Source organism: Dermacentor andersoni, chromosome 9 (assembly GCF_023375885.2).
Source record: "Dermacentor andersoni chromosome 9, qqDerAnde1_hic_scaffold, whole genome shotgun sequence".
Lineage (NCBI taxonomy): Eukaryota > Metazoa > Arthropoda > Arachnida > Ixodida > Ixodidae > Dermacentor > Dermacentor andersoni.
Window position 1 is genome coordinate 132,403,602 of NC_092822.1, and position 24,223 is coordinate 132,427,824.

At 48.5% G+C, this 24,223-nt stretch overlaps 1 protein-coding gene across 1 annotated transcript in view; it reads right to left on the reverse strand.

Annotated features, from left to right (window-relative positions):
* The window catches only part of Gat (GABA transporter), a 544,138-nt gene that overhangs the window by 32,906 nt on the left and 487,009 nt on the right, over positions 1 to 24,223 (reverse strand). The window contains exon 9 of the mRNA XM_050177200.3: positions 14,428 to 14,530. Within this exon, the coding sequence (XP_050033157.1) occupies positions 14,428 to 14,530 (103 nt within the window). The remainder of the gene's footprint in view (positions 1 to 14,427; positions 14,531 to 24,223) is intronic.

The following is a 24,223-nucleotide window of genomic DNA, read 5'->3' on the forward strand; positions in this document are numbered from 1 at the left end:
AAGCTAAAAGAGTCTGATTTCTCGATTAGCGAAGATTTTGCCCCGGACACCAGCCATGCACCGAAACAGCTTGCTGAATTCGCAAAGCAAATTGAGCCCGGTGAACCATTTAGTCTTCGTTTTAACAAGCTTATTCTGAAGAAAAAAACGCTGTACCGACTGCCCCAAACCTGATAGCGTTCAAGAAAAAGATGAAAAACGTGTCGTTACTAACTCTGGTCCTTTGTCTGCGAGATAGATGAATGAACAAGAGCACCGACCTGCGCAGGCACCTCATAACGTCTTAGTTCTTTTCACTAATATACGCAGTGTCATTGGCAATCGTGACAGCTTATCTTGCGCGGGCGATACTACAGCGGCTGACATCATTGTACTAGCAGAAACTCGGCTCAAAGAAACTGTGCATAACAATGAAATATTTTGAACGGAAAAGTGTTACCGTGTATTTCGCTGTGACGATTCTTTTGGTCACGGCAGTGGTGTATTAATTGCTGTGTCCGACAATATAGAATTCTTTGAAGTTAGTGTTGATACTACACTGGAGTTCAAATGTGTACAGGTTACAATTAACAATAAAGCTCTTTTATTTTGTGCATGCTGCCGCGCACCACCTACGTCCGTCGGCTTTTCTAACGACCTTCATGATATTCTGAACATAATTCAAACGAAGTTTCCTGATCGTGCTATCTTTATTTTTGGTGACTTCAATTGCCCGAACATTAACTGGTCTAGCCCTGCAGTAGACGGTGACGCATCTTCCGAGTCGGCAAGTTTTTCATCCCCCCGCTCCTTCTTCTCGCGAACACGAATGATTGCCCAGCCGACAAGAACGACAGCTACCAGTTCAAACGTATTAGACTTTTTGCTAACGAGCGCCCCAGATTTTGTTTCCGAGGTAAAATACTTTCCAGGCTTAAGAGATCATTGTTTACTGCAGATCAGGTTGAATTTACCGTCAAATAAAACTTCAAATAAAACGAAAATCATTTAGAATTAGGCTAAAGCAAAATCTTTTTCTAATAATAATGGCCTCCAGCCTTTTCTCGACGATTTCGTCCTGGCATGTGCCGAACGCTCTGTTAACGACAACTGGTGCATATTACAAAAAGAAAAAACTGCATGAATTAATGGAATTGCACATCCCTCGTAAAATCATCACGACTAACCGTAGGTTCCCATGGTTCACTCGTTCCTTAAAACGCCTCGGGAAGAGAAAAAAGCGGTTATATGTCAGGGCAAGGTCGTTCGGAAAATCGGAGAATTGGTCAGCTCTAAGAGCCGCGGTTAGCACTTATAAAAATCGCTAAAAGATGCTAAACAACGTTTCTTTAATGTCACACTGCCATCATTTATTTTAACTTATACTAAAAAATTCTGGAACGTTGTTAATGGGTCAGATCAGCCATCAATCTCTCTTCTGGGTTCTCAATCAAATCCCATCCCTAATAGTGACAGTGCTAATGTACTTAATGAGACTTTTGCTAATGCATTTTCTGTCCCTTTTAGCGCATCACTACCAGACTATACTCCCGATATCATATTTCCAATGGATCTCATTCGTTTTGACTTCAAAGGCATTATAAGTATTGCGAGACAGCTGTTAAAACTCAACGGTTTATTGCGCCGGTCGCGCGCTGAAGACGATGACGCTGGTCATGATGATAAATATATACAAATGAGGGAATGAAGGGGTAATATAATGCTCACACAGTTTCCTCCGCGCGTGGAAGGGGCCAACCTGGCCGCTAGTTATGGCGGGAAACGCCGTATGAAAGGTTTTAAATGCGAAACATGCACAATCTCTGTGGAACGGCAGCGGCCGTGCAAAGGCGAAACAACTGGAGTGACACGATAGTTAACTGGCGCAGTCTGTTCCCCAACAATGTAGGCCCGATAAAACGGGGCTGAAATTTCTCGCACAATCCAGGAGAGCGAACTGGGGTCCACAGTAACACTTCGTCTCCAGGGTGGAAGGAAACGACACGGTGAGATGCATCATAGCGAATTTTCCGGTCTTGTTGACTGGCGCCGGTGTTGAGGCGGGCACGTTGGCGACACCGGGCAATGCGCGAAACGAAGTGCTCACACACTGATGTGGACGAAGGCACGGGGACACCGAAGAAAGAAGTGTCGAGGGTAGTGAGCGGTTGGCGACCATACACGAGGAAAAAGGGCGAGTATCCCGTACTGCGTTGGATGGCCGTGTTGTATGCGAAAGTGACGAATGGTAGAATGACATCCCAATTGGTGGGGTCAGGGTGGATGTACATAGATATAATGTCGGACAGCGCGCGATGAAAGCGCTCTGTGAGACCATTAGTTTGAGGGTGGGAGCTGGAAGTCGTTTTATGGATGGTATTGCACGCACGGAAAACATCGTCGAGAAGTTTAGAGAGAAAGGCCCTGCCGCGGTCACCCAAAAGGACACATGGGGCTCCGTGCCGTAAAAAGATGGCTTCCAAGAAAAAGGCTGCAACCACCTGTGCGGATCCCGAAGATAGTGCGGCTGTTTGAGCGTACCGTGTGAAGTGGTCTACAGCTGTGACGATCCATCGTTTACCGCCAGTGGTTAAGGGTAGCGGACCAGCGACTGCGAAAGGAGCTTCAGGACACGGGCCAGCTTGGAGCAGTCCAGCCGGAGGTGAGGTGAGTCGTTTGCGGTGTTGGCAACAGGAAGCTACGTATTTCGCTACGTTGGTTGCAAGTCCAGGCCAAGAGAAGCGCTGCGAATTCGCTCGTTGGTTTAATGGAAACCAAAGTGTCCGGCAGTGGGATCGTCGTGAAAGGTCTCCAATATCTGGGCCCGAAGTGATCGGGGAACGACAGGAACGCAACGGTGTCCTTCGGGATGAAACACGTACCAGTATAATACCGAATTTCGGATCTTGAAATTCTTCAACTGCCGACGGAGCCGAGCGTAACGTGGGCGAGATGATCCGCGAATACGTTCCATAACGGAGTGGCAGTAGGAGTCATCACGTTGACTAGAGGCAAACATATGAGAATGGCTGGATGGGAGCTGGTCGAGAGCTACGAGCGAAGGGAATGCAAGCGACGCGCCCTGCGGTTTCCTCACGGAAGGTGGTAAGCAAGCAGCGTTTGAAGACAGTGGTAAGGGACAACGAGAGAGAGCATTGTCATCCTGGTGTTTCTTTCCAGACTTGTAGGTGACGTCGAAGTCGTATTCTTGTAAACGGAGTATCCAACGGCCGAGACGTCCCGTTAAATTCTTTAGCGTGGTGATCAGTCACGACCGTAAAGTGGCGGCCGTGCAGATAAGACTGAAATTTTTGGACGGACAAAACAACGGCGAGACACTCTTGCTCGGTAATCGTATAATTTTTCTCTGCAGCTGTTAGCGTGCGACTTGCGTACCACGCATTCTTCAGAATTTTGCTGACGTTGCAGAAGAACAGCACCGATACCGTGTCCGCTGGCATCAGTAGATAGAAGAGTGGGTGCGGTGTTGTCGAAATGACAAAGCACAGGTTCGGACGTGAGGGCACGCTTGAGGGCGTCAAAAGCAGTTTGGCATTCGTCCGACCATACGTAGGGAGCTCCAGAAGGAAGGAGTTGATGGAGCGGCGCCCAATGGTGGCAAAGTTACGTATGAAGCACCGGAAATACGAAGCTAGGCCAAGGAAGCTACGCAAGTCTTTGGCGCGTTGAGGCCTGGGGAAGCTGAGGACAGCGGTAATCTTGTCGGGGTCGGGTCGAAGGCCCTCCTTGCTGACAAGTTGTCCGAGCACTTTAATGGTTTTGCTGGCGAAGTGGCACTTTTTTGTATTCAGCATAAGGCCAGCAGCTGAGAGGCATCTCAGGACTTCGTCGAGGCGATGTAAGTGCTGATGGAAGGTCGACGAAAATATGATGATGCCGTCAAGGTAGCATAAGCAAGTCTCTCACTTTAGGCCCCGTAGTACGGTGTCAATCATCCGCCAAAATGTGGCGGGCGCATTGCACAGGCCGATAGGCATTACGTTAAATTCGTAAAGTCCATCGGGTGTAGCAAAGGCAGTTTTCTCCTTGTCTGCTTCGTGCATGGGTATCTGCCAGTATCCGGAGCGTAGATCAAGGCAGGAGAAATACTCTGCGCCTTGTAATGAATCTAACACATCATCGATTCGGGGCAGTGGATATAAATCTTTGCGGGTTATTTTGTTCAAGGCACGGTAGTCTACGCAAAATCGCACTGAGCCGTCTTTCTTACGCACCAAAACCACAGGTGACGACCAAGGACTTGAAGATGGGCGTATTATGGCTACGTTTCAGCATGTCGACAACGTGGGTATCGATGATCTGTCGTTCAGCGGAAGAAACGCGATATGGAGAAAGTGATCGTCGCGATCGTCGAGGTGGAGAAAGTGAGCGTGGGGGGAGCCGGCGCTGGTAAGGACTCGGAGGAAGCAACGGGTCTCTCTCATAAATATCGTAGCCACGGCGTTCGTCCTGTTGTCGTCTTCGGCAAAAACGCGATATGTGACGGCGAATACCGCAATAATAACAAATAGGGCGGCGCGTAGGCCGGGTAGTGTAAAATACTGTGGCAGGCGGACGGGGTGGTAGAGTCGCCAGATGGTTGGGGGCAGTAGCAGGAGCAGGAGGCGCTGTCCGAACGAACGCTGGTTGCATAGCCGCAACCTGAGCATACGAGGTGGAAGGCGAAGGAGGGCCACAGCTCGCAGCGAATGTTATGGAGGATAGCTCCTCTTTGATGATGTCGCGCAGGCCAGGAACCGAAGGCTGAGGCTGGAGAACGGGAGGACTGAGCAGGCCACACGCTTGGAGCTCTTCGCGTGTGAGAGTCCGAATCAGCATACGCAAGTCAGTATCCGACGAAGGAGGCGCGTCACCAGCGACAGGTTGTAAACGGATGGTCTGCAGTGGGTCCAGGTGTTGGCAGGTCGCGATCACATCGTTGATGGTATTAGGATTCTTGATCGCCAGTGCGTTGAACGCGACGTGAGCAATGCCCTTTAGGATGTGACGAACACGATCAGATTCCGTCATGGTGGCCTCAACACGGCGACAAAGGGCGAGGACGTCCTCGATATAAGATGTGTATGTTTCCCCGGGAAGTTGCGTGCGTCCATCAAGCTTTTTTTTGGCGACCTCAGGGCGGACGTTGGGAGCGCCAGAAATCTGCCGAAGCTGGTGTTTGAATGCCGCCCAGTCAGGCAAGGTGCTGTCGTGGTTGAGGAACAAAGTCCTGGCAACGTCAGTGAGGTAGAATGCAACGTTGCGCAGCTTGTGCATGTCATCCCACCGGTTAGGCTCACTCACGCGGTCATAATTGTCCAGCCAGTCATCAACGTCGTCACTACGAAGGCCAGCGAACATGGTGGGATGCTGACGGTGACGTCAGCACGCGGCATAAACCGCTGAGGCATAACAGCTGTCTCGCAAGTGGTGGAGGCTGCATTCGATCCCTTGGTCCTCTACGCCTTCGAGTTTCCCTGGAGCTTCGTTCAGGCCGCCGCTTGCTCCACCTTTCCGCCAGGATGCCACAAGAAGATCCCCCAGGAGCCTCCGGCGTCACCGTCTCTTCCCAACCGGCTGAGGAACGGGCGGTGGGGAAGAGACGGTGACGATCGACGGTGAAATGTCGATACAAAACCACAGGCTACCACCCTTCTTAACGAGTACCACGGGCGATGCCCAAGGGTTTTCAAGGGTTTTTTGACGGCTGGATGACATCATCTTCTATATTTTCTTAACTTGCTGCTGTATTGCTTCATGCCCTTTCTCAGCAACGCGATACGGATGCTGTCGGATGGGTATTGCTGTTTCCTCCGCAATAATTCGGTGTTTCTTCAGTGGTGTTTGACGCACTTGGGACGTTGTAGAGAAGCTGTCCTTAAAATCGTCTAGCAGTTCCCTGAGAGCTTGTTTCTGTTGCGGCGCTAAACCTGGGTCAACGTCGACGACGGATACATGTGGTATCGTATCGGTGGTCGATTCCTCTTTTACAGCAAAGCAGTGTTGAACGTGGTCAATTTCATCAAAGTAGGCCACAGCGGTGCCTTTACTGATGTGGCGGCGTTCATCGGTGAAATTTGTCAGTAGTATCTCCGTGCGACCACCCATTAGGCTGACGATACCCTGAGCGATGACAACACCCTTATGGAACAGAAGTGCAGTTAATTGTTCGGCTACACCGTCCATGTTGAACTGTTCTCCGCAACTGACGGAGACAAGACTGCAAACAGGCCTGGAGTGTGGCCTGATCTCGGTGACCAGAACCGGTAACGCACTCCCTCACCAGAGCAGGATTGGCCACCCTGGTGCAGTACTTGGCCACAACCTCCTATATGAACACAACAATCAAACCCCGGCCCTCAGTCCCCAGCAGCTGCGAAGCAACTGACCACGGCGGCGGTCAGACCTGCGACGCTGCGGAGGGTGCTAAGAATCCCTGGCTCCGGACAGGCCGCCATTGGAATATGAACCTGGCAACGTTTAACGCTAGAACGTTATCTAGTGAGGCGAGTCTAGCAGTGCTATTGGAGGAATTAGAGGGCAGTAAATGGGATATGATAGGGCTCAGTGAAGTTAGGAGGCCAAAAGAAGCATATACAGTGCTAAATAGCGGGCACGTCCTGTGCTACCGGGGCTTAGCGGAGAGACGAGAACTAGGAGTCGGATTCCTGATAAATAAGAACATAGCTGGTAACATTCAGGAATTCTATAGCATTAACGAGAGGGTGGCAGGTCTTGTTGTGAAACTTAATAAGAGGTACAGAATGAAGGTTGTACAGGTCTACGCCCCTACATCCAGTCATGATGATGAGGAAGTCGAAAGCTTCTATGAAGACGTGGAATCGGTGATGGGTAAAGTCGAAACAAAATACAGTATACTGATGGGCGACTTCAATGCCAAGGTAGGCAAGCAGCAGGCTGGAGACAAGGCAGTGGGGGAATATGGCATAGGCACTAGGAATAGGAGGGGAGAGTTATTAGTAGAGTTTGCGGAACAGAATAATATGCGGATAATGAATACCTTCTTCCGCAAGCGAGATAGTCGAAAGTGGACTAGGAGGAGCCCGAACGGCGAGACTAGAAATGAAATAGACTTCATACTCTGCGCTAACCCTGGCATCATACAAGATGTGGACGTGCTCAGCAAGGTGCGCTGCAGTGACCATAGGATGGTAAGAACTACAATTAGCCTAGACCTCAGGAGGGAACGGAAGCGACTGGTACATAAGAAGTCGATCAATGAGTTAGCGGTAAGAGGGAAAATAGAGGAATTCCAGATCAGGCTACAGAATAGGTATTCGGCTTTGACTCAGGAAGAGGACCTTAGTGTTGAAGCAATGAACGACAATCTTGTGGGCATCATTAAGGAGTGTGAAATAGAAGTCGGTGGTAACTCCGTTAGACAGAATACCAGTAAGCTATCGCAGGAGACGAAAGATCTGATCAAGAAACGCCAATGTATGAAAGCCTCTAACCCTACAGCTGGAATAGAACTGGCAGAACTTTCGAAGCTAATCAACAAGCGTAAGACAGCTGACATAAGGAAGTATAATATGGATAGAATAGAACATGCTCTCAGGAACGGAGGAAGCCTAAAAGCAGTGAAGAAGAAACTAGGAATTGGCAGGAATCAGATGTATGCCTTAAGAGACAAAGACGGCAATATCATTACTAATATGGATGAGATAGTTCAAGTGGCTTAGGAGTTCTATAGAGATTTATACAGTACTAGTGGCACCCACGACGATAATGGAAGAGAGAATGCTCTAGAGGAATTCGAAATCCCACAGGTAACGCCGGAAAAGTAAAGAAAGCCTTGGGAGCTATGCAAAGGGGGAAGGCAGCTGGGGAGGATCAGGTAACAGCAGATTTGTTGAAGGATGGTGGGCAGATTCTGGCCACCCTGTATACGCAATGCCTCGTGACTTCGAGCGTACCGGAATCTTAGAAAAACGCTAACATAATCCTAATCCAATAGAAAGGGGACGCAAAAGACTTGAAAAATTATAGACCGATCAGTTTACTGTCCGTTGCCTACAAAGTATTTACTAACGTAATATCAAATAGAATCAGGAACACCTTATACTTCCGTCAACCAAAGGACCAGGCAGGATTCCGTAAAGGGTACTCAACAATAGACCATATTCACACTATCAATGTAGTGATAGAAAAATGTGCGGAATATAACCAACCTTTATATATAGCTTTCATTGATTACGAGAAAGCGTTTGGCTCAGTAGAAACCTCAGCAGTCATGGAGGCATTGCGGAATCAGGGTGTAGACGAGCCGTATGTAAATATACTGAAAGATATCTATAGCGGCTCCACAGCCACCGTAGTCCTCCATAAAGAAAGCAACAAAATCCCAATAAAGAAAGGCGTCAGGCAGGGAGATACGATCTCTCCGATGCTATTCACAGCGTGTTTACAGGAGGTATTCAGAGACCTGGATTGGGAAGGATTGGGGATAAGCGTTAATGGAGAATACCTTAGTAACTTGCGATTCGGTGACGATATTGCCTTGCTTAGTAACTCAGGGGACCAACTGCAATGCATGCTCTCTGACCTGGAGAGGCAACGCCGAAGGGTGGGTCTAAAAAATTAATCTGCATAAAACTAAAGTAATGCTTAACAGTCTCGGAAGGGAACAGCAGTTTACGATAGGTAGTGAGGCACTGGAAGTGGTAAGGGAATACATCTACTTAGGACAGGTATTGACTGCGGATCCGGATCATGAGACTGAAATAATCAGAAGAATAAGAATGGGCTGGGGTGCGTTTGGCAGGCATTCTCAGATCATGAACAGCAGGTTGCCATTATCCCTCAAGAGAAAAGTTTATAACAGCTGTGTCTTACCAGTACTCAAGTACGGGGCAGAAACCTGGAGGCTTACGGAAAGGGTTCTACTTAAATTGAGGACGACGCAACGAGCTATGGAAAGAAGAATGATAGGGGTAACGTTAAGGGATAAGAAAAGAGCACATTGGGTGAGGGAACAAACGCGAGGTAATGATATCTTAGTTGAAATCAAGAAAAATAAATGGGCATGGGCAGGACACGTAATGACGAGGGAAGATAACCGATGGTCATTAAGAGTTACGGAATGGATTCCAAGGGAAGGAAAGCGTAGCAGAGGGCGGCAGAAAGTTAGGTGGGCGGATGAGAGGAAGAAGTTTGCAGGGACAACATGGCCACAATTAGTACATGACCGGGGTAGTTGGAGAAGTATGGGAGAGGCGTTTGCCCTGCAGTGGGCATAACCAGGCTGATGATGATGATGATGATGATGATAGTGGGGGTATGCATGCGTCCTCGTTGGCGACACGTGTCGATGTACGTTGGCGCTCTTCGTCGTGGCTCGTGTCTGTACAAGTTGTCAAGGTTATCTCGCCGTCCCGTATGTTAACCACGGCGCCGTATTCCCGCAAGAAGTTCATTCCCACGATGAGTGATCTGCAGCACTCTTTCAAAATCATAAAAGTGGCGACAAAAGCTGTATTTGCTATCTGGAGTCGTGCCGTATATTTTCCTGTAGGTATCATTATCTGGCCCCCGGTATTTCGAATATAAGGGCTCGTCCATTGCATTTTGACTTTCTTAAACCGGTGTGCCAACTGCTCACTCATTATGAAAAAGTCTGCGCCCGTATCAAATAAGGCTGTCACGTCGTGCCCATCAATCGTTAAGAGTAGGTCGGCGCTCACAAATTTGTCGGCGTTCCGCTTCTCCGGCTTCCTCGGCTCGTTTCTCAGCAAAAACGGGGGATTCTCGGTGGTTCGACGACTTGCTACCTTCCCCCCGGATATTCCTGATTTCAGTTTCCCCGCCGTAAGCTTGGAGAGCTGCCGCTTACCACGTCGGCAAAACTGCGACGGTTCGGTGAAGAATAACCTAATGGAGACGGCGAGCGCCACTGGAGATTAGCTGAGCTGCCTTGTTCCCGAGTGACACTGTCAGTTCATTAGTCGAAGCGTGGATATCTCTCTAGAAACTGTTGCGGAGTGGCAGGTGACATTTCCTGGATGCCACGTTGGAGATAAGGGCAAAAACGATAGAAATGCCTTGGTTCGCCACAGTGAAAACACAATGGTCGGCGATCAGCAGTGCGCCATACATCGGTTCTGCGATGCTGGTTGTCGCCTGAAATGCTCCCTCTCTATCCAGGCAGCAATAGGTCGCCGCTGGTGGTACTGCTGTACTGGGCCGGTAGAAAGCGGGCGACGAACAGCGTCTGCGTAGCTGTATGCGCGCGGCTCGAAGCGTGGCTCGGGACAAGGTACAGGGAGTGGCTCAGAAGGTGCTAATGCCTGCCGGATTTTTTGGCGGACAACTTCAGCGACGGAAGCAACAGTAAACTCCTTCGGTGTCACAGTTCGCTTCGCAATCTCCTCGCGCACAATATCTCTTATTAGTCGACGCAGCGAGGTCTCGTCTGTCACTGTCAGTACTGCGACTGCAGGCGCATTGTTAGTAAGGCGTTCGTATTGCCGGAAACGCTGCTGCAGCGCCCGCTCGATTGCTGTGGCTTCCTTAATGAACTCTTCTACTGTTGTAAGCGGGTTGCGCACGAGACGAGCGAATAAAGGTTCTTTGACGCCGCGCATGTGATGGCTCAGCTTCTTCGAACCAGGCATGTTGGGATCCGCGCGGCAAAACAAACGAGACATGTCCTCGGCAAACATCGAAACACTTTCGTTGGGCTTCTAAACACGCAACTCGAGAAGGCGCTGCGCATTATCTCTGCGATCGGTGCTTCCGAAGGTATCAAGTAGACGATGCCAAATTTCGTCCCACGTTGTCAAGTGTGCCTCGTGGTTTTGGAACAACATCCTTCCGCTACCTTCATGAGCGAAGTACACATTGGAAAGGTTCTGGTCCGGACACCACTGATTGACCTTAGCTGCGCGTTCGTACTGGTCCAGCCAGTCTTCGGCGTCTTGACACGTGTCACTGTGGAAGTTTGTGGGGACTAGATCGTGTTAAAAAAAATTATGGGGTTCTTACGTGCCAAAACCACTTTCTGATTATGAGGCACGCCGTAGTGGGGGACTCCGGAAATTTCGACCACCTGGGGTTCTTTAACGTGCACCTAAATCTAAGTACACGGGTGTTTTCGCATTTCGCGCCCATCGAAATGCGGCCGCCATGGCCGGGATTCGATCCCGCGACCTCGTGCTCAGCAGCCCAACACCATAGCCACTGAGCAACCACGGCGGGTACTAGATCGTGTTGAACAGTAACCTGTGTTGGAGTTGCAAGCGCCATTTCCCGAGTGTGTGAGGTTGGTGACAAAGTTCCTTGCAAGAGGCCGAATTCCGGCACAGACCTTGCAGGCGGCGGCTTCCGCGGTGCACAGGTGTCTCGACGCGTGGATGATGTCTTGAGGGGCTGGACGCAGGGCTACTCGCATGCGTCGTCCCTATTATGCGAAGCATATTACTAGAGCTCAACCCAGCTCCTCAGGCGCGGCGGTGTCGCCTTCAATACCACGTGACACCGTGACGTCACGACAGAGGAGAAACGGGGCTCCAACTCGCGCCGTCGCTCGCGGCGTCGCGGCGCTATATAAGCAGCTGCGCTTGCCTCTGCTAGACACTCACGAGGTGAGATGCCTCCTGGAGACAGAGCTGCTCGTTGGAATGAGAAGCGAAGGTTGTGGCGTGCTACAGAGACTGATTTTCTAGGTGGCTTTGGCTCAACTCTTGCAAGATGGGCTGGGTGGGAATCGAACCAGGGTCTCCGCAGTGTGAGACGGAGACGCTACCACTGAGCCACGAGTACGATGCTTCGAAGCGGTACAAAAGCGCCTCTAGTGAATGCGGTGTTGCCTTAGAAACGAGCTGTTTCTAAGGCTCAGGCGTGCGTCGCTTGCTCAGGCGCACATTTCGTTGCCGCGCCGAACGCTGCGTTGCTCGACGCTCACCGCGTCCAATGCGGGGCGCGTAGTCGCTGCGCCGTAGCCCATTGTCTTACACCCCTTGGCGGGTCGACGGGAACGCTTTCGCGTTCCACTCTTGAAGGCGAAGCAGAGTAACGCACGAGTTGTTTCTTCTACTAGCCGAACCAAACATAGCCAAGCAACAGCAGTTCACCAGGCTAAACAGTGGTTCAACAACTAAAATAAAGGCTACTATGCTTCGCATCCTGGGCTTAACCTTAGCTAAGCCACAGCCATTTTTTCATTAGGCGATGATGCGATACCCAGCACTTCCACTGACCAGTGTCACGGCTCATTTGAGACAAGGGCGGAGAGCGCTATTTAATCGAGACAAATGATGATTAAGCCTCAATGAATGGCACAAACCCACTATGGGGGATTGGCCATTAATCGGGTGGTAATATATATAATATATAAAAGAAATTGGTTAATAAATGAATAACACAAACAAGTAAAATAAATATTTAATGCAAGATGAAAAATAATCTGTGAATACATGAGTAAAACTAGTGATCAATACTATAGTAAGCTTTGTGTTGATAGGAATACTAAAAAAGAAAGAGAATGAAAAAAGCGTATACTTAAACTTCAGTAAGGTAAATCTTGAATAATAATACTAGTAAGATTTAAACTGTGCATTTGTACTTTTACTTTTAAATTTGCTATACTGAAATAGAAGTAAATCAATTGTGGAAACGAAGAACTATTAACAAGGAATTCTTTTTGTGCCATATAAGAAATTATAAATGGCTAGTAGGACAGGCGCTCAGTTCAGACTTCTTCTCTAGCACCGCGCTTGCACACGCGAGGTCGTCGTCTTCGTCAGCGTGGTTGGGCACAGAGGGTAGCGTGGCAATATATATATATATATATATATATGGGGTTCGCGAACTGGTCGGGCCCCAGTCCCCCGAGAAAAATGAAAACTCTCCGCCTATGCAACATAGCACAGAACAAGCCCATGATAGCGCCGCGCCAGCCCATCTGGCTCGTCAGACTGCTCATGTGCGACTATCGAAGGCGTAATTATTTCGACAGGATGGCTACGACCACAGCCATTGAAATGTCTGCTTTTCTCAAGGATCTCGTAGTTCTCTGGGCTCCCTTTCGTCTTTCGGAAAATGGGTTTGTCGCGTTACACCGGACTTTACGAGGGTTTACGGTAACTTAATGATGTAAACTACGAGATCGCGCCACTGAACAGTTGTTCACCATCTATCCGGTCATGTTGTGACGTCCTGCACCAATCCCAGTTGATCGGCGAAGAGAACGATCGCCGGGTCGCTGCGCGTGTTCAGCCATCTTGCACATCTCTGTAAATGTTTTTTCACAAAATGTGCTTCTCTTTTTACCTACACGGCGGCCGCATTTCGATGGGGGCGAAATGCGAAAACACCCGTGTACTTACATTTAGGTGCACGTTAAAGAACCCCAGGTGGTCGAAATTTCCGGAGTCCTCCACTACGGCGTGCCTCATAATCAGAAAGTGGTTTTGGCACGTAAAACCCCATAATTTTTATTGTTTTCATCTATTTACATTGTCGGATGTGTCGCGTCATTGCCATTACGCCATTTGTGCATCAACCAACATGCAAAGTGAGGAATGTTCTAGTCAACGCGAAAGATAAGCTGCAGGTAAAAATTTCCCCGGTGCACTCTACGTCACATCTTGCGGTCACTGTGAATGAAAGCATGAAGTAGGTAAAGGCAAGGCGCAGAAGACCAGGACTTAGGAAGGAGAACACAAACGACAAGACGGGCGCCCGTCTTGTCGTTTGTGTTCTCCTTCCTAAGTCCTGGTCTTCTGCGCCTTGCCTTTACCTACTTCAAGCATGAACCAACTAGCCCAAGCAAGAGTTTTACTTGAATGAAAGCATATCGGCGACGAGTAAAACAGCACGAGCACTACGCCCGCAGCCGGCTTCGTGTGCCCTTGCAGGCCACAATGTTGACTGGGCATGTGTTTTAGCCGAGGCCTGCATGCTCATTTCCCAAGCTACTTGCGTATACGCGTCGGTGCCTCTGTCATTGTTTGTTCTTATTGTAAACAAGGCTACCGCATAGGAAGTGGAAACGTAATTAAATTTCAGCTCTTTTTATGGGCTGCAGCAATCCGCTTTTGTTTTCGTTATGTACTTTCGTGGTCCGACGGGTTGGCATCAAACATTTCGTTAAAATTTTAGTGACTGTCAGCTATGTCGTGCCCGTATGACAGAAAGCTTCAGCAAAGAGCTTTTGGTCAGCACATATCATTGAACCCACATCTTTAGTTTCACTTTGGCAAATTATACATTAAAAAGCGGAGGCTATAAGCGCAGAGGCTATAACAGCAAGGTCCTATTTGGAGTATAACTGAAACATATTTTCTAGCTAATTTATTTCTGCTGACAGCCATGCTAAGTTGACATTATGTACATTTAATTTTAATTTGATCATCCACGTAGATAAAAGAGCAAAAGCTTCCGAGGCAGCTCGCATTAGTGATAAGCGATTTGTTGCTGCGCACTCACCATATGACCAGGATATGGAGACCACTTCAAAGAAGATCAGGAACAGAAGTGCAAATCCACTGGCAGCGTAGTACTCGAACAACTGGAACACATACATGCCACCCTGCAAGAAAACAAGTAACGAATTACGTTAGGACTTCTCGACACAAAAATTGTAAAGGGTCCATTGCATTACTTCTTTTCAGAAGCTTAGACAAAGGGGCAAGTTCGTACGTCTGCATTTTCGAAAACTATGTAGTTAGAGGTGCGGATTTAGGCACAAGCCAGATAGCGTTCTGGCCATTTCGGCTTCCTACAGGATCTGCTGATGCCACTGCCTTCGGTTAGTGCAGAAATGAGACGCCATTCTGAACAGAAAATGACGCGTTTCATGGCTTACTTGAAGCTAATAAGCGAGCTTGCTTACCACGACAGCGATCTACGGCAGCGTTTAAACACATACGGCATGCTTAGTCATACGTATACCAATATACATGTAGACATAAATTTACGCGGATCCCACGCACTGTGGAAATCAACGTAAGCGAAGCTTTTTGTGCTGTTTCCTTCAATTCACGATAATTAGCGGTAATATTGGCGGCAAATGCTTAATCTCTTCAGCATTTAGTACAATAGGAATGTGCTGAGTTAATGGTAAACGTTACCTTGCATGCACCAGTGCTGTTTTTGTGAGTAGTACACAGAACACATAGCAAGACATGTTTGCTTAAAGCGTTGCTGTGCGCCGTTGCCCATAACTTCCAAGAACGTTAACATTATTATTGCCGCACACAGCACACCGAATCGTGGCAGAATTTTAAACTTTAATTCAACTGTAGGTCTGTAAGTGCCAAAACTGCAATCGGATTATCAGGCACGCCGTAGTGCCCGACTGCGGATTTATTTTGACCCCCTGAGGTTCGTAAACGAACCCTTAAATTCAAGTACACGAGCTTTCTTGTTTTTCACCCCCGTCTCAACACGGCTGCCACGGTGAAAACCAAACCCGTGACCTCCAGCAATGCCATAACCACAAAGCTACCGCGGCGGGCACAGAAGTGTTGACCTGACGTGCGACCGCTTCTGTGGCACCGCCTAGACGCTACACTACTTTAGTGCGGCTGTGCTTATGAAGGCCGTGCGTCAACTGTCCGCTTGACAAATTTGCATGGTAATTATTTTTTGTAAGTAGCAGGAACGCGCCGTACCTTGAGTTCAAGTTTATGCAATTTGTCCGCAGCCCCTGTAGTGTGTGGTAGTAGCGTTTCCTCGGCTTCTCAAGTCGTCTTTTCGCTCTTTCACCCTCCCCCCACGTATGGGAACTACGAGCCAAGAGTGGCATGGCTGTTCACTAGTTTCGTGGTTGCGTCGGTTCCATCCATTATCTGCCTCCTCTCTTCACCTCTTCTGTACCATGCTATCTAACTGCCCTCTGGGCTGTTGCACGTTAGTAGTATGGTAAACGCTGCAGTTTCTGCAATGCTCTTGCGTGGGTGGCGGATGACAGCTGTCAAGATGACATTGTCTCAACGCCCAAGGATCTCCAGCGGGGCGACCGTCGATGAAACGCACTGCACGAGCTTGTCGCACCGCCTTTCGCCCCGCTACTTGCGTACATGCAAGCTCTGAGCCGCCTCCCGTCGTGGCTTGCAAGACGGTGGCAGCAGCCCTCGAAGGAAGAGGCAAAGAAAGCTCCGCCTTCAATAGCGGAACCCGCAAACATTTGCCTCGATATCAGCACTAATTAGAGAGCATCGCGAACGCGCAACGCTTCCCGCCTAACATGATTCATTCGCTTGCTTGGCTGCATATGTGCGAGGCTTCTGCTGTCAACATGGAAAGCTTGCGCGTCGGACGTCCATAGTCCGGCCTTTGTGCCGTTCCAGGCAGCGGCCGAAGATGTTGCGAAGTATATGTACACATGGTAGCGGAGGTGCCTAAGAAGCCCATACATCCTGCAATGGTAGCTGAATGGATGGATGCTATGAGCGTCCACTTTGCAACGGAGTGATGGGTTGCGCCACCAAGCTCTTGTTATTATATTGTCCGATGTCCGGCCTATGTAAAAAACAACAACAACGATGAAATCAAATAATAAAAGTTTCTGAATCCCTGTTGTGAACTTTGCTTTCGTACGCCTCCATTGTCTGTCGTTTCTCTACTTTTCTGCCACTAATCTTTGTATCGCCTCTTATTAATCTCTACTGCAGGCATGTTTACTTTCCGTTTTCTCTCGCTGGACCCAAGAGCTTCAAGGAGGCCGGTGGTGCCTAATTCGGCCACTGGGCAGATATCTTCACATTCTAATAAAACATGCTCCATTGTTTCTCTAGCTATACCGCGGCAAGGAGATGCTTCTTCTTTTATAGGTGCATGTTCTAAGGCATCCTGATCTCGCTTCGAAAAGTAATTAGCTATCTTTTGAGTTATCATAAATTGTTTCTTTCCTGATTTCGTTTTTTTTCCTCATAAGTAGTTGCGCACTGCAGGTTTCTTTTCTATTGCCGCCACCCATGAGATTATTTCAGCCTCCCTGATTTTCCGCTTGATGTTCTTTGTTGCTGTGTTGCCCACCCTACAGGCTACACACTTGCTGGTAAGCTTCCTTGTTCCTTGCATTGTTTGCGATTACGCACAGCATTGACAGGCGGACCAACGTGTACGTGTAAATCAAAGAGGTAATACAAACAAACCTGAAGGCAGAGCTTCTCATAGGGCCCATGCATTGAAATTCGTAACCGAATTGGCGCCACCATGAGAAGACGATGTTGGTACACATAATTGCAAGTCAGATGGGACAATAATGTTTCATCGTGTTTGACAAAGATGCGTTTGTCGAGTCTAGGTCTCAAAAAGAGTCAACAGCAAACGCAGACGGAGACGCGCGAACTCCAGTCTCGCCTGATTCAGTGGCCTCGCCTAGTTAATTGCGCCTGCAAACTCACCCTCTCAAGCACAGTAACTTTTATGAATATAGCCTTGACATTTAAAAAAAACATATACGGAATTAACTTTACAAGCAGTTTAAAGACACGTGCTATGTGCAATTGCTCATTCATTGCATTATATTTTGAGTATTTCTAGCGTTAGATAAAATTTATTTTATCCAATCTAGAGATAATTTCGCTGGTCACGATGACCAGTTTCGACATGGCGGCGACTTCGTGGTTGCCACACAGCGTTTGCTCTAGAGGCCACTTTGTGGTGTAATACTAGTATGTGCGTGGCGCGATCGCACGTGGGTGGGACGACAGAAGCAATACCTCGAAAGCATCACGGCAAGGTCATGATTTCGACTGCATTCGTTTGACACATATCTACACGACATGCTGATTGTTCAACTCTATATAGGAGTATAAAGGGTGTAAGCAAGGAATACATGCATGTTGACGTGATCTGCGAGTGTTATACAGTCGTACGCCTTTTGTCCATGTCGTGTGGCGAATGTCGATACGTCGTTGACATTTGTACTTCGGTGGAGAAATGTTAAAACTCAATCAAGTTGGATTGATTATGAGCGCGGTACAAGGTCACACAGTGGTAATTTTTTGCACAGAGTCACTTACGCTCAGATTTCCCGTGCCGCCGGGGCACTGCAGGGAAATGCGTCGATTTGGCATTTCTGACAAGGGCATATTGTCGAGGGGGGAGCAATGCGCTACCAGGTTGGATGCGCAACCAGCGTACGGAAGCTTCCTATACGTCCACTGGGACATAAAAATTGCCAAAGGTCGCATGCGCTGCTTTCGCCAGCGGTGTTTAGCACGCGTCCTGCTCAAAACAAGTCACAAACAAAACTACACATTCATGACGTCAATAGTGACGTGTACGATAGAAGCGGGAGAGAGGTATGCTCGCACGCGACCCTTTCCCACGACGCGCAAGCGTGCTTTCTTCGTGCGTTCATGACAGACGTAGCCACCACGGCCATCAAGAATGCACCAACAATACACCATCCCTAGGGATTGCTTTATTTTTATCTTCCTGCTTTCGCATGCTTAATTTATTTTTCTTTAAATATAACTCTGGAAGGGCCCTCGTGTAAACAGGAAAAGCACTCCGTAGCGCCTTCATCCGTGTAGGATCGTGCTCCTTTAGGTGGAGCAATTAAATATGTATGAGTTGTGAGCCAGTCTAAGGCGCGCACAATTCAGAGTTGAGCGTTTTGATTTTTATTCATATTTTCTATTGTGAGACTACTCGAAGCAATGTCCAAATGCTAAAATAAAGCGGCATTTTTTATTCATAGCTCGAAGCAAACATAGGTCGCAGGCTGTCCCGATAACACCAAATTTTCTACATTTTCCTAGTCCATAAGCAAAAGAGCCATGTGACAAATTGTGACAACCGCCAAGTGCTCAAGTTTTTCTGAGGGGTCCTAGAAGTATCGGCAGTAGAAAATTCGACAAGAGGGGCCTGTCTCGATTGATGGCACATATGGGCACATCAGAACTGAGCTAATAATTACAGTTTGTGCGCAATTTTGTCGTACCTGCTCTTAAACACCCCCCCCCCCCCAAAAAAAACAAAAACAAAAGACAAATGGATCGATCGTGCTTTTTTACCTTTAATAGCATTGGTAATATGCGGGGACATGGAAATTGTGAACCCAGCTAATACAAACTCAAGCCAGTCAGCACGAGTATTTCGTAGGCAGCACAAAGTCTAGTGACTGTCATGAGAAAGGAACCGACCGACTCTGCTCTGATGCACTGAGGCTTGCGCAAATAATTAATGCAGATTGAACACTGAAGTACTCATGCAAAATGAGTACCTGTTGAGAAAAGAGAGGGAGAAAGACAGGAATATAAGGAAGGCAGGGATGTTAACCATTCAAGAGTCGGGGTTGCTACCCTGCGCTGGGGGGAGAATGAGAAGAGAGAGAATGGAGAGAGACGGTATAGAGACGTGCACGGACAGTACTTGAGGTAAAGCCGCTAGCGCAAACCAGACGTTCTGACAAAGCACAAAAGTGCCTTCTCTGCCTTCTGAGGTGATCATCACTGGGGACGGTATATTGTCAATTCACTCAGAGGACGCTCACCTAATTTCCTCAATGTGTTGGACAAAGATTCTCTTTGTGCTTGAAATTGAGGGCAGTTGCACAATAAGTGGTAAATTTTCTCCTCGCATCCGCAAACATCATATGCAGCACTATCAGTCATTCCAATTAGTGCTGAGTAGGCATTCGTGAAGGCAACTCCAAGCCACAACCGTGACAGAAGAGACGCTTCGCATTGGTGCAGACCGGCCGGAGGTCTGAGTTGCAGTGAAGGTCTGTATTGTGCGACTTGTATGTGCGGTATTCCACTCTGCTAAGGAGATCGTGCGTGCTAGAATGTGGAGTTGTTTCGCAGCGTCTGTCCTTGAGAGAGGCATGGGGACGCAGCGGTCTTCTTGGTTTGACGTCCGAGCTGCCTTGTCTGCGTCATCATTTCCAATGATACCGCGATGTCCTGGTATCCATTGAAAAGAGATATCCTGACCTTTTTTTTCTCAAGTGATAGACAAGCTCCACGAGTTCACACGTGAGCTGATCGTGAATTCCATGTCGGAGAAACGACTGCACATCTTGCAAGGCCGGCCTTGAATTGCAGCAGACTGCATATTTTCGAGGACTTTCAGCATTTATCACATGAAGCGCGCCGCAGAGAGCCGCGTGCTCTGCGACAGTCGCACTGAATATTGTGTGGGGCTTTTCCACTGTGAGACATGTGAGGTGCTGGGTAGGGGTCCGAGCGAAGTGTCTTATGTGCACCCGCATTGTTTCAATGGAATGTGCGCACTAATAGTGTAATCTTGAGCGACTGCAATAACTTCAGTTGTTGACGCACTCCGCTCTAGACCAAGGCATATCTTGAGGGCTTGGGCTTAATTGCTTTCGATTATATTCAGGTTAGTTCTGGAGGTGTTGGAGATGTCCGGTAGGCTGTACCGCAGGAATCCAATAAACAGGACCCTGCACAGTTGCAGCACAGATTGTATTGGCACTCCCCAGATCTTTCCTGCTAGGAACTTAAACATATGGCAAATTCCTGTCAGGCGTTTTTTCACATTGTTCGCATGAGGGGTCCAGGAGATATTTCTGTCAATGACCACCCCCAAAATCTGTAACTTGTGCTGTACGAGACCAGCGATCCGTCCACGGATATCACATATGGAGACATTGATTTCCTGGTAAACGCCCCACGCCACACATTTAAAATGATATGTGAAGTCCTTGTTCTCGAAGGTAGGATCATGTCAAAGTGGCTGCCTTCTGAAGCCGGGCGCGAAGCTGAAGTCGCGTCACACCCGACCTCCAAATACTAATGTCGTCGGCATAGTTGGAGAGCCTAACGGTGTATAGAAGGATTTAGGTGAGTCCAGTGACTGTTAGATTGAAAAGCGTTGGGCTCAGTACTCCACCCTGTGGCTCCCCACGGTTACTGTAATGCTATGAGGTCGGGCCATCCTCGATAAGTATAAAATAGGGTATCTTATGTAGATAGCTACTAATCCAGAAATAGACCTTGCCGCCAAGTCCTACTGCCTCTAACGCGTTGAAAACCTATTCGTGGGTTACGCTATCGTACGCCCCTTTACCATCCAGAAGCAGGACAGCAGATAATCTTTTGCAGGACATCTGGTGCTCCACGTACGTCACCAAGTCGATAACGTTGTATACGGCCACGCCTGAAACTGGTCACTTCATCTGTACATATCTGGTAATGTTGGAGGTGCCATTGTAGCCGTGCTAGAACCATCATCTCCATTAGTTTGCCGATACAACTGGCAAGCGCAATTGTTCAGTATGATGCAATGTCTACAGGCGACTTGCCAGGCTTCAGCAGTGGAATAAGCCGACTGGTCTTCCATTCCTTGGGAACCGTACCTGTCTGCCAGGAGCGGTTGAACAAGAGCAGGAGCACTTCCCGAGCCTCTTCGCCAAGATCACATAAGGCAGGGTAGGTTATACCGTCGGGTCCTGGTGATGATGAACGCTGGCACAAGGCAAGTGCAGCTTCGAATTCGTCCATGGTGAAAGGACTGTCCGTGCGGGGGTCGCGTGAAATCGGTGAGTGATCGAGCGTCGATATTACAGTGGCTCTAGTTTCACCAGCAATCCTCCTGCAGAAATTGTCAACCACGTTAATCACTCGGCAATGTTGGTGAAGGGTCAAAGACTTGAATTGGTGGCGCTGCTAAGGGGCTCCACGGAGACCACGAACTTATCTCCCTATGTAAGAAAAAGGTTTTTGAGGATCCAAATACTATCAGAATGATATCCACCTTTGCGATGCAAGTTTCTCCATGCGATCATGAATTTTCGTTTTAGTTCTTCTGGCCAACCACAAGCCATGTGCAGACTTTGTACGCCGGTACCTTCCCTCTACATGGCGATGAATTTCACGAAGCTTCTCCAGCTGAATATCGTATTCGGTGCGTGTAGGCGTTCTCGGAAGCGAATGCGTGGCAGCTTCTAGGGCACCCTTTATGATGTCCTCTAGGCTAGAGGACAAGTCATCACGACAGCCGTCTTCGAAAATTGAGTCAATCACTTCAATTTAATCAATTCAATCCTAAGATAAGTGCGTAAGTCGTAACTTCCCCGCGTTTCTATATCCGGAAACCACCTGACCTTTCTAATGAAGGAGCGTGAAACAAAGGTGAAGTCCATGCAGCTACAGTAGACAGTTCCACGCAGAAATCTGGGTCTTCCATCATTTAGCAAGCACACTTATTGTTCGGAGATAAATGACACTAATCTTCTGCCTCTCGAGTTTATCTTAGAACTTCGCCAACGTGGTGGGCAATAAAATCTCCAGTAATCACCAACGGCTGTGGAGTCGGTGTCGTGACTCGTCGTAACCGTTTGCAGCGCAGCCGACTTGAGGGCGACATGTAGGCTCCAACTACTGTGTTAAGTGAGCTTGCCTTTCTTCACTGTCAGGCATACGTACTGGATTTCTTGGTCAGGTGGCACTGGGTGATGGATATACGTAAGATCCCGTCGTATGAAAATGATGTTCTTGCTGCATTCACCATGGGTGGCGGACATGAAACAGTCATACTCGGACAGCCTGATGTTATCTGATAGGTGCTTGCAGATGACGATGATGGGGAACTTATTCATGAACACAAACTGTCGAAAGTCCAACATGCATGACTTAAGGCCTCTGGCGTTCCACTGAAATATCAACGCGTTCCGGACTTCGTCACGAAACGACGGCTTCTGGAGAGCCACGATTTCAGCTAACAGCTGCAAGTACGGGACTCAAACTGTCCAGCACCTGTAGCGCGCTTTGCGCAGACAAAGATTTCATACTGTTAAGTATAACGCGAATGGCATTCATGATCGACCGCAGTATGTTGATGACCCGGAGATTATCAGCCAGCGTCGCTTCACCAGTTGCCGAAACTTGTAAAAAACTTAAGCGCACGTGCCGTCATTGGCAAATCTGAAAAACTTGGCGTAACTAGAAACTCCGCGGCTGGAATATCACACAGCCACACATATGGTGCTTAGCCGGGCTCGTTTAATGCTCGGTTGCCCTGCTTTCCTGCGTTTCAGTTCCTTGATGACTTCAAACTTCTCTCCATCTTCATACTTACAATGACCATCGAAGCAGGTCACTGCGTGCGTTTTCCGATGAGCATTATCAGAGAGCAAGCAGCTAGGGTGAGCACGTGTGTGAGACGACAGCAGCAAGACCACGATGACAGCCCCGCTGCATAGCATCGCACCCTTGCGTCCGCTCACCCTAGAGTGAGGGATGGCAAGGGCGCCGTACGGGCGGCCGTCAGCCATTTGATGCGCCGTGCCCAACGAAAACAGTGGGCGACAAATGAGCATAGGGAAATCAGTGTTCTTTCCGAGATGAACTCAACCTTCCTTATTTCGAAAAACTAGTGATTGCCCAAAAATATGAAGAAGCAGATCTCCTTAATCAATTGTCGGTAGTGCTTGTGTTTATACTAGGTCCACAACGGCTAAATTAGGCATACCACAAGGATAGATCATGAGCAAGATGCCTGCTTTTCATTTATATTAGGTATCTAGTCTACTGCTTCACATCGTCTATACTGTACGTTGATGACACATCAATTTTTAATTCCCATAAATGTCTACCAACGATGGTCAACGCGCTAAATGTACATCTTCGTACCTTGCTGGGCTGGTGCAAAATGAATATGTCTACTGTGACGAAGAAGATCGGCAGGCTGAAAAGCCCCATTGCCATCGCGTGGCTCGTACCCTGTTCGCTCGCTGGCTGCGCCCTACCTGCTGTTGCCGCGTTGGTCGCTGCTTCTCTACGACCCGAATAAACCCCCTTTACAATTGGTGGAGGTGCTGGGTACAACCGGAATTCTGGAACTTCGCAACCGGACACTGCAGCCTGTCTTCATTATGCCGGAAGAAGGATCACCGCAACCACAACCCACTGCCCCGGTGACTACCGTGGTCTGCCCCGGCCCGCTGCGTCAACGCGACCCACCCATCTTCAGCGGTACCGAAGACCATGACGTAGAAGACTGGCTCGCTGACTATGACCGGGTGAGCATCCACAACCACTGGGACGACACCAAAAAACTGAATTACGTATCGTTTTATTTGAGCGGTGTCGCCAGCGTGTGGCACCGCAACCATGAACGTGATCTCACGACGTGGCCAGCCTTCAAAACTAACGTGACGGAGGTATTCGGGCGCCCCGCCGTTCGCAAGCTTCGCGCCGAGCAACGTTTGCGCAGTCGTGCGCAACAGTGCGGGGAGACATTTACAAGTTATATAGAAGATGTTGTCGACCTGTGCAACCGCGTTGACGTCACAATGGCT